This window comes from Agelaius phoeniceus, chromosome 5, assembly GCF_051311805.1.
Source record: "Agelaius phoeniceus isolate bAgePho1 chromosome 5, bAgePho1.hap1, whole genome shotgun sequence".
Classification (NCBI taxonomy): Eukaryota; Metazoa; Chordata; class Aves; order Passeriformes; family Icteridae; genus Agelaius; species Agelaius phoeniceus.
Genome location: NC_135269.1, coordinates 8119136 through 8137364, shown reverse-complemented (window position 1 = coordinate 8137364; position 18229 = coordinate 8119136). Strand labels below are relative to the sequence as shown.

The following is an 18229-nucleotide window of genomic DNA, read 5'->3' as shown; positions in this document are numbered from 1 at the left end:
CTATGACTCTGAGAGTAACACACAATCTGTTTTTAAAAAACTAGAGCAAAACAGGATTATACATAATGTCATCTATTATATATTAGAACATAACACAGCATCTCTCATCAACCAGTGGTACAGGGCAAGCTGGTATGCTTGGAGCTGTTTTGTCTCCACAGTAGATGTTTCCACTGCAGAGAACATTACCAGCACACCTCTAAACTAGTTCACCCACTGTTTAGAAGGCTGGGATTAATTATGGCATAACAAAAGAGAGTAAGGTTTAAAATAAGAGGGGAAGTGAAAAACAGAGACAGAAATATGAACTTCAGTAGAAACCTCAGGATACATAAATGCCATTAGGTACAAAAAAGAAGGCATTTAAAAACAGAGGAAGAACAATCACTTACCTTTCAAAAGGGGCTGGAAAGTTGGAATTTCCTGCAGTTTTATGACATCGGGATCATTGCTGACATTCCGTGAGGATTGTGTTCCTGGGGCTACGACCACAATGTCGTCCATTTTTGCTCGTTGCTTGGCTGGCAACGGAGATGCTGGATATTGGATGGAGAGGGAATAACCAACTTTACAAGCAGATTACACCAGAACCCAACCCTATGCGAATATTGCTCTATTTAACATTGCACAGGCACGCTTTTTATAGCGTATCGCCGAGATCACTGAAGGGCTCTAAGCTCCTTTCCCTCTCCCCACGGGGGAACAGCTGATTCCGAACACCTGCACCACGGACGGCCCCGCCAGCTCCGCACGGCGCCCGGGGCGCTGCCCATCCCCGGCTCGGCTCCCCCGGCCCGGGCGGTGCCCCCGCGCCGTCACAGGAAGGGCCGGGCCGCGCTGCCGCTGCCTCCCGCAGCAACAGCCCTTCCCTTCTGCAAGCCCTTCCCTTCTCCACAGCCGCCGTCCCTCCCAAGGAAACAGCCGTGCCCTTCTCCACAGCCACAGTGCCGGCACAGCCCTCGCTCCCCGCCAGGCACCGACCTGCGGCGCCGGGCTCGCCCGGGCGGCTCTCGGCCTCGGCGCTCTGCTCCGCACCCATGGCGGTGCCTCCGTCCCCCGCCCGCCGCAGCGCGGGGGCCGCCGCCACCGCCCACGGGGTTCCGGCTGCGCCGGGTCAGGCGGCTCCGCCCGGCGGGCGGGGCCCCGCTCGGGGCCGGGGCTGCTCGGCTCTGCCCGGCTCTGCCCCGCCAGAACCGGCGGCCCGGGGCCTCGGGGGGCGGCAGAGCAACGCCGGTCTGTGAGGCATGGGAGGATGCTCGTCCTCCCTGCTCGGCCCTAGTGAGGACAATATTCGTAGTGCTGTGTCCCCTTCTGTGCTCCTCGGTGTTGCCGGACAAGTTATATTTCTTTAAAAAGGAGCCTGTGACCGAATATCCTGAGAGGGATCCACACGGTTTATCGAGTCCAGCCTCTGGCCCTGCACAATCAACAATCCCTGCCCAGACACCCCAACAATCCCACCCTGTGCATCCCTGAGAGCAGTGTCCAAACACGCCCGGAGCTCTGGCAGCCTTGGGGCCGTGACCATTCCCTGGGGAGCCTGGGCAGTGCCCGACACCCTCTGGGGGAAGAACCTTTCCCTGATCTCCAGCCTGACCCTCCCCTGACCCAGCTCCAGCCGTTCCCTGGCTCCTGTCCCTGGTCCCAGAGAGCAGAGCTCAGGGCCTGCCCCTCCTCTTCCCCTCAGCAGAAGCCATGTCTGCCCTCAGCCTCCAAATGCTCTCAGCTGCTCCTCACACGCTTCCCCTCAAGGCCCTTCACCATCCTCATGCCCTCCTTTGGACACTCTCTAATAGTTTAATATCTCTCCGATATTGTGGCACCCAAAACTTCACACAATATTCGAGCTGAGGCTGCCCCAGCCTGAAGCAGAGCAGGAAAATCCCTCCCTGGCCCAGCCAGGGATGCTCAGTATTTCTGCTGAAATCAGCTCCAATTGGGAAAAGGTAATTCTGGTAGGGGGGGGATCTCCGACCACTGATCACAGGCCACTGACCCAAGAAACTCCTTGACCCAAAAGAAGAGAAAAACTGAGAATGTGGACTAATTAACATGAAAAGCGAGTGAATCATTAACTAATAGAAGACAGAATACTAATCAATAAGAGAACTACATTACCGGTAACCAAGAAATACTAATTCCTTTATTTACCAAAATGTATAAATAATCAAAAGTTTTGATAACTGATTAATATGTTTGGCGAGGCAATGCCCATGTACCTGTGTGCTGAATAAAGTAATGTCAGCTTTCTAACCTAATAAACTGGGTGAGTTTGGTATTCTCAGGTGAGAGAGCTCATTTCCCAGTTTGTGGTGAGGAGAGGGTCTAGCAGAGGCCACAAGGATGATGTGGGTCTGGAGCACCTCTCCTATAAGAAGAGTGCCATGAGAGGAGCGGCAGCTTGAGATAAGTTCTGCCCTAGCTCAGATTTTGGCAACTGTTTAAATGTAAGGACTCAACTCTGGCCGGCAAGTTCTAGTGATGGCCGATCAGGTCTGTTTATAAAAATTATAAGAAAAAAAAATTTATAAGAATTATTTACTGAGCAGACAAGTGATAAACAGCCAAAATACCTTAATCAGAATTACTTACTACACAGTATAAAACTAAAACAGCTAGGGGTAGATTACAGCATAACATAAAACAGTGCACGATATCAAGGTGCCTCGATTAAAGGTAGCAAAAGAAATAATATTAGGAGTGATATGTAACTTCCCCACCAGGAAGAGCAGAAATTTGCCACGGTGGCTGGACTGGGGCAGTCATGTTATCCCCAGTATCTCTTCTGCCCTGCTTGTATGATAGATGACATCAACCCTTCTCATTTCCCCACGGTCATCTATGCCTGTCTGACCCCAGCAGTCTCTGTGCATATTCTCACATTCACCATCCCAACAGTTCAGGTGAAAAACCAGTTTCAGCAGCTGTTCTGACCACCTCAGCCAGACCTTTAGCCTTATTTTTCAGCTTCTTTCTGCTTGGCCTCTTCCACCACCTCTACTTTAAGCAAAGGCAGGTAGAAGCTGCAACTTTGTTTAATACATAGCAGGGGTAATACCTGTGCTTGCCTTTACTATTCATTCTCCTGTTTATTCACTGGGTGATGCAGTTAGCAGGCAACACCTTAATGTTCAGATTCTATTGGGACTTTTTCTTTTAGCAGTGAAAATAACGTCACCAGTTTACATAGAAAGGAATATTTTCTTAAACAAGTGCAGCTGAAAATTTTAGAAGAAACCATCCCACCAAGACTGTGGGAATCACAAACAAACATTTATTAATTGCCCCAAGATGGCCATGTGATGCAAAATAAGATGGTGGGCTCAGTCTCTTACAACACTCATGTCCAAATAAAAGCCAAAACCCAGCATTACTGACAAAGGGGACTGACTGGGCATGAAAAACAAGACAGCCACCCATGCCTTGGCATCTAACTATTACCATACATAAACTAACCTGCCCTTTGGGATCTCTTAGGTAATTCACATGTCTGAAAAGAAAATGGTCTCTTTCCTGAAAAAGAAGGAATCTGTCTTATAATCCTTTTATTCTTTGCACTCCTTTGGTCTACTTTTACTTCTAAACACTACCCCAAAATATTAAGGAAAAAAAACTAAAAAGAGGAAATGAAAATTTTCTGAGCAAAACCATGACTTAAGCAAGCAATTGCACTGAGACAGCTGACAGAAGAATGGCCAAGACACCAGTCAGGGTTCCAGTAGACAGGCTTTCTTGTTCACTTTTTTTCCCATTCCACAAACACCTTGTGCTTGCTTATGATTTGAACAGGATTACTCAGGTAGCAAGGAGTCCACACAGAAATACGTCCACATCCGTTTAGTCCAGGATATGCATATTAATCTCTTTCATTACAGCTCCCAAAACCAGTTCTCAGGTGGAGGAAAAGTCTGACTGTGGGTAAAGCCGTTTCAGCCTGACCACCAAGAGCTTCTCTAGGTGGTTTTGCCTTGTGTCTGACGCTCAGGAAGGACCCTCGGTGCCGGCGAGTGGTTGCAGCCCCGCTAGGCAGGCAGGAGGAGGAGGGCGGAAGGAAGGCAGGAGAAGGTCAGGCAGGAGGAAGAGAGCAGGAGGGGGGAAGCAAGGGAAAAGGAGGGAAGGCCGGAGAAAAGGCAGGAATGGGACAGAAGAATGGTGGGCAGCGAGAAGGAAGCAGGAGAGGAGGAGGGCAGGCTGGAAGGCAGGAGAAAGGCAGATAGGTAGGTAAACAGGAATTCCAGGTGAGAAGGAAGCAAGAGAGGAGGAGGGCAGGCTGGAGGACAGACAGGCTGGAAGGCAGAAGGAAGGCAGGTAGGCAGGTAAGCAGGAATTCCAGGTGAGAAGGAAGCAAGAGAGGAAGAGGGCAGGCTGGAAGGCAGGAGGAAGGCAGGTAGGTAGGTGGGTAAGCAGGAATTCCAGGAGGAGGAGGGCAGGCAGGCAGGAGAAGAAGGGCACCAGGCGTCCCGGGCCCGCCTCCCCCGGCCCCTCCTCCCGGACGTGCCGGGACAGCCGCGGTTCCCCCGAGCCGGGCCAGGCTCCGCCGCTGCCTTCCCGACCCCGCGCTGCGGGCAGGGGTAGCCCGGAGGTGCCCCAGGAACGCGTTCCCGCCCCGGGATCAGCGGAGCCCTCTCGGCGCCGATCCCGGAGGAGCCCCCGGGGACCGGCCCGGGTCACCATGTCCCGCGGGGGCAGCCGCTGGCCGGTTCGCCTGCTGGTGATCGCCTGCCTGATGGCCGGGCCGGCGCTGAGCCAGGAGTGCTCGGCGGAGAAGATGGAGAATTCCATCATCGATGTACACCTGTCCCTGCCCCGCGGCGTCCGGGGCGCGGAGCCGCTGCGCGTCCCCGGCGCGGGTGCGTGTGTCCGCGCCTGCTGCTCGGGGCACCGGCTCTCAGGTAACCTCGGCCTCCTTCTCCGCCACCGCCTGGCAGGATAATTCTGGAGTTTGGGCTCGCGGGATGGTCAGCTGCCGGTGTTCTCCCTATTCAGCACGGAATTTACCCTCTCATTCAGGCTGCGCTTAGTTCCAGCTTGCAGCTGCTACCTTCTTTTTGCCAGTGGATGTTAAAACTTAACGCAAGACTTTCCTTAAAATGTTCAGGAAAATAGTTGCATCACTGAAACAGCGTTAGTTTTAGGCGTCAAAACCTCCCAGATCCCCAACCCCGAAGGTGCATAAGCTGTGTTTAGTAGATGCATTAAAAGTAGCTGACATTTTGCACTGTATTTAATTTTAGCCAAAAATGAGAATGCTCACCCTCCTCTGAGAGAGCTGGTTTGAATCAAGTTCTTGGAGCAGTAGGAGGCAGAGCAGCAAGTAGAAATGGCAGTGGTGAAGGTGACCCCCTGAACCAGCAACTAGCCAAGCGATTCCTGGGATGTAATAAGGAAAAATGTCTAAATAATTTTTTTTTCCCATGAGTATATCGAGGAGGTTTTCAGATTTATCAGGATTTGTAAGCGAGCAATTGTTGTATAAAGTGGTGCCAGTGTGGTATGCATGAGGGGAGGATGAGAGCTTAGACTCATAATTTCCCCAACTTTATTTGTACAGGAAAAGGAAGGTGTGACCTTTCATATTTTGGCCCTGGGCCATTCTTCTGCAGTCCTTGGCGGTTTTTTCCGGTAGGAATGTTATGTGTTAGTAGTTTTCCTCTTACTCACATGAGCAAAAGTTAACAAACTGGATCTCATTACCATACTGCTATAAAAGTTCCTACTGCTGAAACAGGTATTTACTTTGTTTTGCAGGAGACAAGAAGTGTAATTTGATTATTTTTTATGCTGCAAGAACAAGTACACATCCAAACTGCTACTTGTTTTACTGTCCTAGCACTGAGGCTTGTCCAATGAAACCTGCAGCAGGACTTGTGACCTACAAGATAACTACAGGTAAATCATAGTGAGAGCCATCAGCCCCCACACCACACTGCCAAATTACTTTTGCACCTGTGAACTTTCAGTAGTGACCAGGAACTGTTTGGGGGGGTCATATTTTTAGTAAAGTGTTCTAAGCCAAGCTTTATGATTTAAAAATACTGCTCTTTTTCGTTGTGGAGGACGGATGGGCAGGTGTGTGGTGAGCTGCTTTGTGGGCCCAGATTCCAGCTTGGATTAATGTCCCAACCCTTATAATATTCCCTCACGTTAGATTCAGAAATTCTCATAATTTGTCCTTGCTTAAAACAAAAAGAAGCTGCTTCCATCTAGATATAGTCAGGAAGGAAAATTTCCTATACATAATACTGAGAAATATCACAAAAACCAATGAAAATACCACGCCCTTGTAGCCAGCTGTGTATTTAAAGGACCCATGCTACACTGATGAATAATTTGCAATAATAATAAATAATCATTATTTTCTGCATTCAGTTAGGGAACCTGAAGTGCAAAAGCAAACTTTCTAAAGTCAGAGCTTTATGACATGTGGGCTGCACACTCAGGAATTTCTTGCTCTCTGGCCTGTGCTGTTCTTTTTAACAGCAAGGCCTACTTGTTGATTGACATTGACTTGCACCAGACCTGTTTGAACAGCTCAGATAAGAAACTGATAATTGGAATGTCCTGCCAAGGTGGTTTCTGCATGGCTGCTTGAGAGACCAAACTTTTGCTGAAAAAGAGAACTTTTCCAAGAGGAACTATGCAAGGAGCAACAGTATGATATTACTCACATAATGTTACCAAGTATTTTTGTGCAAGCACAGTCTCACAGGAATCATGCAAAAGCAATGTGCAACAAATGAACTGCATTTCTGTAAAATAATTACTCAAATTACATTTCCCTCCAGCTCTTTGTCCCCTAGAAGAACTTCGGGATTTCAAACAAAGAAACAAGAAATGCAATCATGCTGGTGCTTTTGTTCGGCATGTAATGCAATGCTGAGTGAACAACGTGATTGCATTTAACGCTTCTTTGTAATGCAATGCTGAGTGAACAACGTGATTGCATTTAACACTTCTTTTTCTTTTTGGATACTTGATCTTCTGTGAACGTTTAATTGCAGAAAGATTATGCTAGTTTGTTTAATGTTCCTGGTAAGTTTTCAAAGGGAGCACCTGAGCAGTGTCGGTAGCAACAAATGTATCAAACTTTGTTCTTTCATATGAGAATCTGTATGTGGTTACCAATCTGTATGTGAAAACCAAGCTGAAAAGGGGAAAGATACTTTATTTATTTCAATTCCAGTGCATTTAACAAACCTTTTTGTTTCAATATTAAAAAGAGATGAGTGAGAGTCAGAACTACGTGAGAGCACGTTCCCCTTTAAATATTCTGTGCAGCAGCTGAATGGTTATCATGAATATATTATATATATTCCTATATTTTTATAAATAAAATTATAAAATTATATATATAATATGAATTGACAATTACTCAGCCAAATACCTTCTATAATACCTGTGAATACCTACCTAAGTACCTGAGGTAAATACTGTAGAAAAAATACTGTAAAATCAGGTAGCTTTTAGGATTATTATTTGTATGGTGTTTCTGCACAGAACATTGTTATGTGAGTAGGCTTGAGGCTGACAGCTTTTATAACATAGAATTTAAATGCCACTGTGCATATTTTAAAGAAAGGAAGTTTCATTAGTCATTATCTCTTAGAGCCCCCTTACATAAATATTTCTAAGAAATACAAATAGAGTATGCCTACATTAGTCAAAAGTAGATTTAATAATTAAATACAAGTATTTCTGTTTCCAGAAGATAAATCCATCAAAACTGAGAACTTTTCTTCAAATGAGCATTCTTTGCCTTCGGATGCTGGAACCTTTATTTCTCACAGTCAGGACATCCATCAGAATTACACTGCCAGTTTGGAGCAGTCTGTCTTTCATCAGGCATCTGAACTCCTGAACCACATAGGCAAGCATTTGGACAACATGGAACTTCATACAGTTGCTCCTGAATCTCAAAGAGCGAAAGAATCTGAGGGCTTAGACCCCATCTCAAGGCAGCAGGTAATTAAAGTGCCACCAAGCACTCTTTCTGCTGCTCCAGTTGGAAACCCCACTGCTTCCATCCTCACCACTGCTCGGCCAGGTGTCCCTGAAACCAGCAGTGCTTCTCTTGCTGCTCTGCCAACAGGCACAGCCCAGCTGGAGTCTCTTACAACCTCTCTGCATCCTGGTGCTGCCAAACCAACCACAGCTGCCTCTCCACCTGCTGCAGCCACTGCAGCTAAACCTGCTGTCCCTGCCACCAGCATCACTGCTACTCATGTTCCTCTTTCCAAGCCCACAAATTCTGCTTCTCCTTCTGCAACTGTGCAGGTGACCACAAATTCTGGATCTGCTACTGCCCTGTCAGGGCTAAGGACTCCAGCCATGGCTCCTGAGCCAACAACTTCCAGTGATACCAGCTATGTGACCCTCCTCTCTTTTCCAGGTTTCATTCTCTCCAGCGATTCCCCCACATCTTCCCAAAATGACCTTCAGGGTTATGAGCCATCTGACTCTGAGAGCTCCCTGTCAGAAGGTGTTCTGAGAGGGAAAGCTGTCTTTCAGCTGGGGGAAAAGAGCAGCCTTGTAGCAGCTTTGTTTTTTGGGGTGATGTTCTTGTTGCTAGTTATTGTGCTGACGGGGAAGAAAATCCATGAATCTCTTCAGAAGAGGCATTACACCAGGCTGGATTATTTGATCAATGGAATTTATTCTGATGTCTGACTGGGAGAGGGAAAAAAATTTTGGGGGGCATCTCTCACTTTTGAGAGGAGAACTCTGAAATGGAACAGTAGATATTGAAATCTCAGAAGAGGATGGATTCCTTTTTTGGGCTCTAATGGGAAAGCAGGAGACAGGAGATGGGTTTGGTGGTGAGAAGGAATGCTCTGTCTGTATATAATGTCTGTCAATTTTGATTTATTCCTAAATCCTGAGAGTAAACATCTAAATCCAACTTAAGCTAAGAAGGTCTTATATTTAAGGAGAAAAAGCATTTCATGAGCTTAATCTGTACTGTGACAAGATTAGTGAAATTGAAGTACACCTAATAAATTGAGTACCTGTGCAGCACATGGGTGTTTTCAGTGCTATTTGCACCAAATGCTGGTGCAATCCTATTTACCCTATTTGCAGCTTTAAAGGAATACTTAGTAATAGAGCTTTGCATCCAAATGGTTTTAGGTACAAACAGGAAAAAATTATATTACATATGACATAATTTAATTTTCCTTATCAAAATATAGTTGACAGTTATATACATATCTCTAAAGTTCTTCTGCATACATCACAGGTATCCTTAAAACTACATACTGCAAATGTGAGTGCTCTCAAAGCACACCCTCTTCACTTCCAGCATCCCCTTCATGTGGCTGGTAATAAGCATGGCTGCTTAGTAACAGTTATCTTGATATTCGAGTTTTTTTCCAACCTAAACAACTCTATGGTTTTATGTTTTCCTGACCCTTCAGCAGGGAGAGTAAGTGGGAGCATCTACTGCCACACAGCTTCCAGTTCATGTTATTTAAATTTCCCTTCATGTGCACTCAGTCTAAACCTGGTTTTAGAATGAAAGGCTGGATTTCAAAGTGTTCATGTCAGGTGGCATGATCAACAGCAAATGTCACAGCAGAGAAGGAAGGGTGCCTCACAAATGCAAGGAAACAATTCTATTACAAAATATGAAATTTGACTCACATCCAAGACTTTCTTAGATCTGTCGAGCTTAGTGTGGTGGGAAGCAGGTGTGATCCAAAAAATGGCCTCAAGGCAAGTTTTCTGAAAGCTCTAAATAACTAAATGCAGAAAATTCTCTGAAAATTCCGTTATTCAGAGATCAAAGAAAAGTCAGTGTTCCTTGTGTCAAGAACTTGAATTCTTACTATATGGAGGCTGCAGATTGCTTTATATATATAAAAACAGCTGGTCTGCTACATTGTTTAAGTCTGACAATGGTTAAAAGAAAAGTAGTCTGGATAACCTCTTAAAAGTGAATGAAATTACTGAAGAAATGTACCTCAAATTTATCAGCTTGTTTTTTTGACTGTGCTTTAACTTAATTTTCTCTTCTTTTGTTTTTTATTTTAATAGCTATTTTCAGAGGTTTCTGGTCAAGGAGGACCATTTTTGGGAAATGAGTTCACAGAATGATAAGTACTAGTCCTAGCTGTAAAAATGCAGATGCAGATCTGAGGTTCACCATAATTTTCTCTCATAAGAACTGCAACCTTCATGAGAAACTTTCTATGTTGCTGGTGTTATCACAGCAGGAGAGGTGCTGGGAACAATCCCTGAATGCTCACTGTGCATTTCTGCTGCAATAAATAATTTGTTGGAGGGAAAGATGGTTGGTATTAATTGATATGGTTACAGTACAGTAGCAAAATATTCAAGAGAAACCAGCAGATGTATCTCAGGGTTGTTCAGAGCACAGGTTATGCATTCATCTGGAGAGGGGCATTTTACAAGGACATGCAGTGATGGGACAAGGGGGAATAGCTTTAAATTAAACAGAGAAGGTTTAGATTAGATACTGAGAAGAAATTGTTCCCTGTGAGGGTGGTGAGGGTGTGGCACAGGTTGCCCAGAGAAGCTGGGGCTGCCCCATCCCTGGAAGTGCCCAAGGCCAGGTTGGACAGGGCTTGGAGCAACCTGGGATAGTGGAAGGTGTCCCTGCCCATGGCCAAGGGTTGGAATGAGCTGATCCTTAAGATCCCTTCCAACCCACAGCACTCTCTGGTTCCTCAGTGTGGCCCATGTCATTAGGAGCTGCCCTGCAGCCCAGTCAGCAGTGCACACCCAGCACAGTGAATGGCAGAGGTAAAGCTGAGAGGTGCTCAAGCACCACGCCTCATTTGGTGAGGATGCTGACCTCAGTGGCCTTTCACAACATTGGAGTAAAACAAATAACATTAGAAGTCATTACATGAAAGATCTTTTATGATCCAGTAAAGAAAACAAGGCATTGGGCAGGTGTACTGAAACACTTTTAAAAAATTATTTTTCCCATCCATTTGTCATGTTGGATTAAGAACTAACAGGGAATTAACTGGTAGCTGACCAGTCTGGATCTTTCTGGAGGGGCCTTTACAAGCTGTTTGAACACTAGAGGGCAACAACAGTTTATTAAATAGAATTGACAAGTTATGAGGATTTTTGATGATTTTTTTAAGTTTTAGTAAGATGGTTTTTTAACTTCCCAAACTATGGCTATTTCATTGCAGAAAGGTTTTATAGGAAAGATTTTTGTTTATTGAAAGGGTTTGGGTGGAGGATTATATACACACATTTTTAAAACTTTTTACTGCATCATATAACATAGAAGACAAAACTAAGCATATTCTCTATTTCAATAAAATTCAATCAGGTTGCATTATTAGTTATGTATTGGAATTTCCAGTTAATAGAGAAAGAGATTTCCCATCATCATCCTTTTGACTACGATGCTTTATTATATGCATTTTTGGAGCTTATTTATTTGCCTGGATAACGCACTTGTATTTTGAATCAGAAAGGAGTGAGACAAAGTAACTAAAAAAGTCCACCCAGTTTGTTATGCTTTCCAACATTAAAACTTCTGTGCACTCTTCTGTTTTTCCACTGACATCTCCTGTGGTCTTCACTGTGCACCACACATGGAAGTGGATCATTAATCACCACACTGTGATGACAAGTCTCACACTGGGGTGGCTCTTTCTGGCCATAACCAGTTCTGTTATGGCAGCAGGCCAAAAGCTGATTGACTTTTGTCACCTGGAGAGTGTCATAAATCCTGTAGCTGCTTGTTTTCATGTTGTTGCTTTACAGTGCTGAGCAAACACAAGGTGTGTAAATATAGACTGTCATGAACAAAACTATCTTGTGGTATTGCACAGTAAAGCAAATAGCCCAAATTTTATTACCACTGCAAACAATCACAAAGAAATAAACTGTAGCTCTATTTGAGATGGATGAGAAGGGTGCAAAGTCCCTACCTCAAAGGGCAGCAAACTCAGCATGGTGTGCTCTCTGCAAATAGTGCTTCAGTTCATTTTAACTCCTGTAGGAGCAGGAAATGCTTACACTCAGGATTATTTCAAGTAAGTTACTAACCAACTAACAAAACCCAACAAACAAACAAGGAAATAAAACCACCAAAAAAAAAATACATGAGAAGACAGTTTCAAAACTGGATCTTGTTTTCCTGCCTCCTGCAAAGCCATCTTAGTGGATTTGAATCTGATGACATGCTTTGATCCCACCATCCCACACTCCATGCTGATAAAAACGTGGAGTTTAAAGTGCCAGTGCTGCAGTCAGCAGTTCCCAGGCAGTGTCCCATCACACAGAGAGCTATACTCCTGTAGAATTCTTTCTGTCACCCTCCTGAAATGGGCCTAGACAGCTGTGCTCTCCCTGTGCATTACTCATCCTCTCACACAGCTAATGCACTTCTCTACATTAATTCTCAGTGAATTCCTGTTCGTTGGTAGTTGTGGGATAGCTGCATCCCCTAATCCTTGAGGTCTTGCACATCCCTTCAGGAGCATACATGTTGTTCCCAGATGCTTTCCCAGTGTCTTGATAGGTATGTCCCCTGAAGGGCTAGGATATATTGAACATTTTTCTTCCTCTTCAGAAAGCCTACATTCAACCTCACAGTCTAAATTTGCTTTTTTTCCTTTAAGTCTCTACACTTCTTGAGAATGTCAAAGCACAAAGCATAAAACTGCTGCTGTTTGTCACCTGTGTGTTTGGTATTATAAACAATGTATAAAAGTATTTTTAACCTTCAGTACAACTATGCTGTATCACTGTTTCCTGTATATTGGCTCACTTAATTTAAAAAAAAAAAGGTGTGAGGGCCATGCATTACTTCTTTTCTCTTTTTCTCTTACTCCTCTCCTTCCAGCCTATAAAATGTCATTTTCGTAAGTGGCAAGAGTTTCGATATGCCATGTTCAAGCTGTTCTGATCCTTTTTTTTTTTTTTTTTTGGTTCACTTTGTTTTAATGGAAAATTGACGACGAAAATTGAAAATTCTGTCATATCAATAATATCCAGGATTAGTAATCAGATAATTTGTGCACGCTGCAGAAGCCTGCAAACCTTTCCACCCAACAGTGGGCTTATACAGCTAAAGCCAGCATCAGTTGGAATCAGCTCTTGGTTTAGCCAAAGCTGTCTCATTTTACCCTCTTTTCTTGGAAGGGCTTTTTAGCTCTCCCATGTAGTGCCAAGGAGTCTGCTGTAGTCTCTGGGGTGCACAGGGTGAAAGCAATGGGTGCCTAAACCACAAATGTCAGAGGTAGAAATTTGACAAGGCCAAGTGTCTGCAAACATTTTTGTCTCCTATCTTTAAGTGGTTTTGGTCTGTGGTTCTCATTGTTTTGGGTTTGTAACTGTGGTGACTGGAACACCTTTTCCTATACTGAATTATTTACTGCTACAGTGTACCTTAGGCCACACATAAACTAGCTGTTTCTTCCTGTTAAAGTGCCAGGATTCTTAAACCACAAGTGAAGATAGGACTCTAAATCATAGTTCCTTTCAACACTTTTAGAGCTTTGGTTATCTTGAAAGAAAAAAGTGTTTTGGGAAAATAGCACTTTAAATGTATTGTTAAAAAAAATTTTCTTAATATGCTGAGATTAAACGGGGATTTTGCTCTGTGTAAGCCCTTTTCAAATTGTTGTAAAGGTATTAGATTTTTCACAATTGAAATAAGGAAAAAAATAGTAGAAGTTGCATTAACTGCAAAGCTCTGACACTGAAAAAGGCATTGGAAAGAGCTTTACGAGTCAGGGCTATTCAGACACAATTCCCTGTCTTTTATGCAAAGATCCATGTGACCAAATACTGTCTTTGTGGTTTTGACTGGGGAGAGGGTAGAAAAAGGAAGGATGAGGAATGGATTGGGTAACCTCACTCTAATCACTGTTTCTTCTTGAAAGGAGAAAATATAATCTAATTATTCCAAAATATATTATCTTTCAATAATGTCTTCATAGCAGCCACTACTTTTTTAATAAATATATTTGGGAACTGGGTCTTGCTTTTTCTGAGTATTCCTTTGTCATTTATCTACATTTAGTTGCCGGCTACATTGGAAGAGCATTTATTGAAATCTACACTGCAAGGAAATTATTCTAAGAACTGATGAAAATGGAAAGGCAGTGAATGACACTTCAGCCCTGTATAATTGCCTCTTCTATCCCCTCATCACATGAAGAATGAGTTACAGGCCATAAGCCACAGAAACCTTTATAGATGCAGCCAGTGCAAGCCTAAGGACCCACATGCATCCCTGTTTTAACAGGCAATGCCTTGTGATTAGTTGATTTAAAGACTTTCTTAAGAATTTTGTTCCTTGAAGTTTACTCCTGCAAGAGTGAGATCAATCTCTAGGGCATTCACAATAACTTTTATGATACTGAAATAGACTGGATATACTTCATGCCATTTTTTCAGACCTTGAAACATTTCCCACAGTGAAATATAAAATTTGTCAAATCCAGTATGAGTAATAGCTCTGAATTGTCAGAGGCATCCCTCTTCCTCTGAGAAACCCTGGTTAATGGTAGTTTAATGAAAATGTTACCTAGAATATGCCTTCATCTTTGTTTTTAATAATTTATTTATTCATCAATTAAGAGTATAAGAAAGATTCGGTTTTTCCTTGAAATAATAAATTGTTCCAACATCTTGCATTTGTGTGGCCTTACCTTACAAATCACGTAGAAGAGGAGCACTTCATAAAACACTGCAGACATTAAACCTAGAGATTAACCATTAGAGGGCAATCTTTCCTGCTCTGAGGAACTCAGCATGGTTTTCTAGCCTATATTGAGAACTTGGCTAACAGCTCATAAAAACAACACCCCTGAAGAGATACCTTGGTTGATGCTCCACACCCATATTCTTGAGATGCTTAGTGTCTTTGCTGAACTGCAGACTAATTTATATATGAACATAAAAATAATGGTATTAATATTGACATAAATATAACATGAACAGAGCTATAAATATGAAATACAAATAGGAAATACGAATATGACTCTTCCTCACAAAGTCAGAATGAAGAGGGATGGGTCTGTTTCCTTGCCATACACTGCACTCTGTGGTAGAGTACTTTTGCCCAGAAGTGGCTACTGCAGGTGGCAAATGAGCTCTTCTCTGCACACACATGGTGTGTCACACCATAAGACATACATAAAGATTGAAAACTATTGGAGGAAAGATTGCTAATTATTGTGACACAGTGACTTACCTGTCTTTTCTATAGGCATAAATTCTAGTCACTAATCCCTGTGACTAAAAGAGTGCAAGAAAATGTACAAGGCTTTACCAGTAACTAATTTTTAAACTTCAAAGGCTGCAGTGCAAAGCAGAATTCTTAAATATTATGCATATTGCAAAATGCTGAAGGGGTTTGAAAGGGGGTTGAAAAGGAAATATTCTTAAATTGTTGTTGCTTAAAAGGCACGCACGTTATGGTTAATAGAGCCCAGATGCTGACTGGTTTTGAAAAGCTGAGCAAGCTAAAACAAAATAGTGTTTTGGTGTCTGTCAGCCTGAAATGTGAGCTCTTTTAAAAGGATGTTTTTGCTGTATCAACATAGCATTAAAGCACTTTACAAATTTTAGAACAGTAACTTTCTCAAATGACATTTTTGTAATATGGCTTTGAAATGTAGCCACGGCTAAATATTCCTAAGGAAAGTCTTGGACTTGCCCTGTGGTCTGGTGGTGGGCAGTGCCAAATTAAAATCAGAATCCTGCATGGTTCACACTAAAAAACATGACTGCTGAAGAAGGGTATCCTCAGGCAGTGCTATTTTCAACTCCCTGGGAGATGGGAGAGGAGAAAAGAGGTACTAGGTAGACAGCCTGACCTTGAATGCACCACCAGCAGGAGTCCAAACACTCCTCCAAAGTCACAAAGAAAATGCCCAAGCCTTCCAGGTCATCTTATTTCATTTTTCCCTGTGGGGATATTGCTGGATTTCTGTTAGACTAGCTTGCCTGTACAGGCTGCTGAACTCAAGCACCTTCTCCTCTGTGAAGTTTTTGTTGCAAGGATTTTTTTTTAGCCACAAAGAAATGCAGTTCTCATCCTGGGCACCAGGCAACCTCTTCTGGTAGAGAAGATGGGAAAGAAAGGATGGGGGGAAAGGGAGGGGAGAGTTGGGGGAATAATAAAGTAGTACTGAAATGCAAGGAGAAAATGCAATGCCATGTGTGATAAAAAAAGGGGATTTGATGGGCTATTTGATGGGAAAATTGCCCCAGAATTAGTGGAAGTGATAATTTTTGCTCTTATTTGGTTGTGGTGATAGTAATGGCAAAAACAAGTCAGGTTTGATGCTTGGAAAAAATTGCTGGACTAGAGAGATGACTCTCTGCTCAAGAAAATCTGTTTATAAGGCACCTATATCCTGGTAAAAAGAGGCAGTTCATATGGCACAGGAGGAAAAGTGAGGGGAAAAGAATCAATGCTTGTGGCTGAACTTCAAGAAGGAAAACACGATCACTGAGGGGGTGATTCTGCTCTCATGAGACCCCACCTGGAGCCCTGCATCCTGCTCTGGGCCCCCCCACATAGGAGGGATGTGGACCTGCTGGATCCAGAGGGGAGGCACAAGGATGAGCTCGGGGCTGGAGCACCTCTGCATGAATGAGAGAGTTGGGGTTGGTCAGCCTGGAGAAGAGGAGGCTTCAAGCCTTCTAGAGCCTGAAGGGGGCTTACAGGTAGAGAGGGGCTTTTCACAAGTGGTAAAAGCACTTTTCACACTACCCTTTAGTGGTAGGACAAGGGAGAATGGCTTCCAACTGGAAGAATGAAAATATTAGGAAGAAATTCTTTATTATTCTATGATCTCATCCTCTATTCATTGAAGAAGGAGCACTGTGGTGAACCCATTGCTCTCCTGGAATAGGATAAACTGTATCAGACATCTCTATCACATTTATTAGAACTGACCTTGTTTTGAGAAAGAGTTGGATGAAACATTTTTCTTTATAAACTGTAAGATCTAAGCAATGTGGCAAGATGATGATGATGATGTCACAATTCAGAGTGTCCTATCTTATTCTGTGAAATGCTTGTAACAGGCATCACTGGATGGCAACATTAGATCCCATTTCCCCATCTCCTGTGCTGGAGACTTTCCTCCTGGGGGCATGAGGACTTGAGCTTGAGTTTCAGTATGAAACCCTGGCCCTTTTGAAATTAGTGAGAACTTCACCATTGCCTTCAGAGGGAGCAGCATTTCAGCATGCTATGCCCATTAATTCTTGTGGAAACATTCTGTGAGAGAGCTGATTATGATAGCGGCTTCTGTGATGTGGGCAGCCACAAATTCAGTTGCTGAGCATCCATCTTCTTCTAACAGCTTTTGCTCATTAGGGACTTTGGTTCTGGTTCTGCAGAAGATCCCATTGACTCCACTCAAACTCAAGGCACAGCTCAAAAGCAGAGGGACTTTGGCAGTCACTGCTGGTTTCATGAGCTCCAGCTGCTGTCCTTTGCTGTCCTGGGAGCTGACACAACTCCTCATGAAGCTGGACCACCAACTAAACCAGGGAACTTGCCCAACTTTAAAAAAAATCCCATGAAAACTCTTGTGTCATCAAGCCACCATCCAAGTTCAGAGGTAAGAGTAAAGCTGTCCAGGTTTCTCAGCCTCAGCTGGATTTGAGCCAGCAAACCAAGGTTTCTCTTTCTAAGGTGAATGAAAATAACTGTGACCAACAAGGGGAGCTTCTCACTAAAATAAAAGAGACATTCCCTCTCCACTTACTTTGACTTGAAGCTCAAGTAAAGGAACATAATCACCTCAGAGAAATCATGCCTGTTGGAGGCTTTTTTGTGTGTGGTAATCTTGCCTCCTATTTTACTTTGTAAAAGCCTCTGCTATGAAGTTAATGCTACATGGATGAATTAGAAGTAAAGCTGACAAACATTTAGGAGACAGACTTGGTCTTGAATCCTAAGCACTGATGGGGAAAAGGGTTCAAAAAAGGCCATTTTTGCAGGGGTAGTGATCAATGGCCCAGAGTCCTGATATACCTCAGCGACAAGTGGTGTCCCTCAGGAGTCCATATTGGACCAGAGTTCTTTAAATATCTTCATTAATAACATAGATGAAGGGATGGAGTGCACAAGTGCACATTGGACCAGAGTTCTTGAAATATCTTCATTAATAACACAGATGAAGGGATCAAGTGCACTCTCAGCAGGTTTGCAGATGACACCAAGCTGAGGGGGCAGGGACACACCTGAAGGACAGGCCAGTCCAGAGGGACC

General features: G+C 43.6%; 2 protein-coding genes across 2 annotated transcripts in view; one reads left to right on the top strand and one right to left on the bottom strand.

Annotated features, from left to right (window-relative positions):
• Positions 1 to 1142, bottom strand: part of BORCS5 (BLOC-1 related complex subunit 5) — a 60355-nt gene extending 59213 nt beyond the window's left edge. Inside the window, exons 1-2 of the mRNA XM_054631163.2 lie at positions 982 to 1142; positions 393 to 536 (exon numbers count right to left, since the gene is read on the bottom strand). Coding sequence (XP_054487138.1) covers positions 393 to 536; positions 982 to 1039 — 202 coding nt within the window. The 5' untranslated portion in view covers positions 1040 to 1142. The remainder of the gene's footprint in view (positions 1 to 392; positions 537 to 981) is intronic.
• A 3382-nt stretch (positions 1143 to 4524) lies between these two features.
• On the top strand, positions 4525 to 9015 carry MANSC1 (MANSC domain containing 1). The gene is made up of 3 exons (XM_077177990.1): positions 4525 to 4892; positions 5749 to 5889; positions 7706 to 9015. Exons 1-3 carry the CDS (start codon positions 4673 to 4675, stop codon positions 8665 to 8667), a joined length of 1323 nt encoding a protein of 440 aa, XP_077034105.1. The 5' UTR covers positions 4525 to 4672; the 3' UTR covers positions 8668 to 9015.
• Positions 9016 to 18229: the final 9214 nt, after the last annotated feature.

What these genes read in the sequence shown, in the direction of transcription:
- MANSC1 (XM_077177990.1), top strand. Translation starts at nt 4,673, where the DNA reads ATGTCCCGCGGGGGCAGCCGCTGGCCGGTTCGCCTGCTGGTGATCGCC. An exon ending in CTCGGGGCACCGGCTCTCAG is followed by an intron (nt 4,893 to 5,748) that starts GTAACCTCGGCC and finishes TTTGTTTTGCAG; the next exon opens with GAGACAAGAAGTGTAATTTG. An exon ending in GACCTACAAGATAACTACAG is followed by an intron (nt 5,890 to 7,705) that starts GTAAATCATAGT and finishes TTCTGTTTCCAG; the next exon opens with AAGATAAATCCATCAAAACT.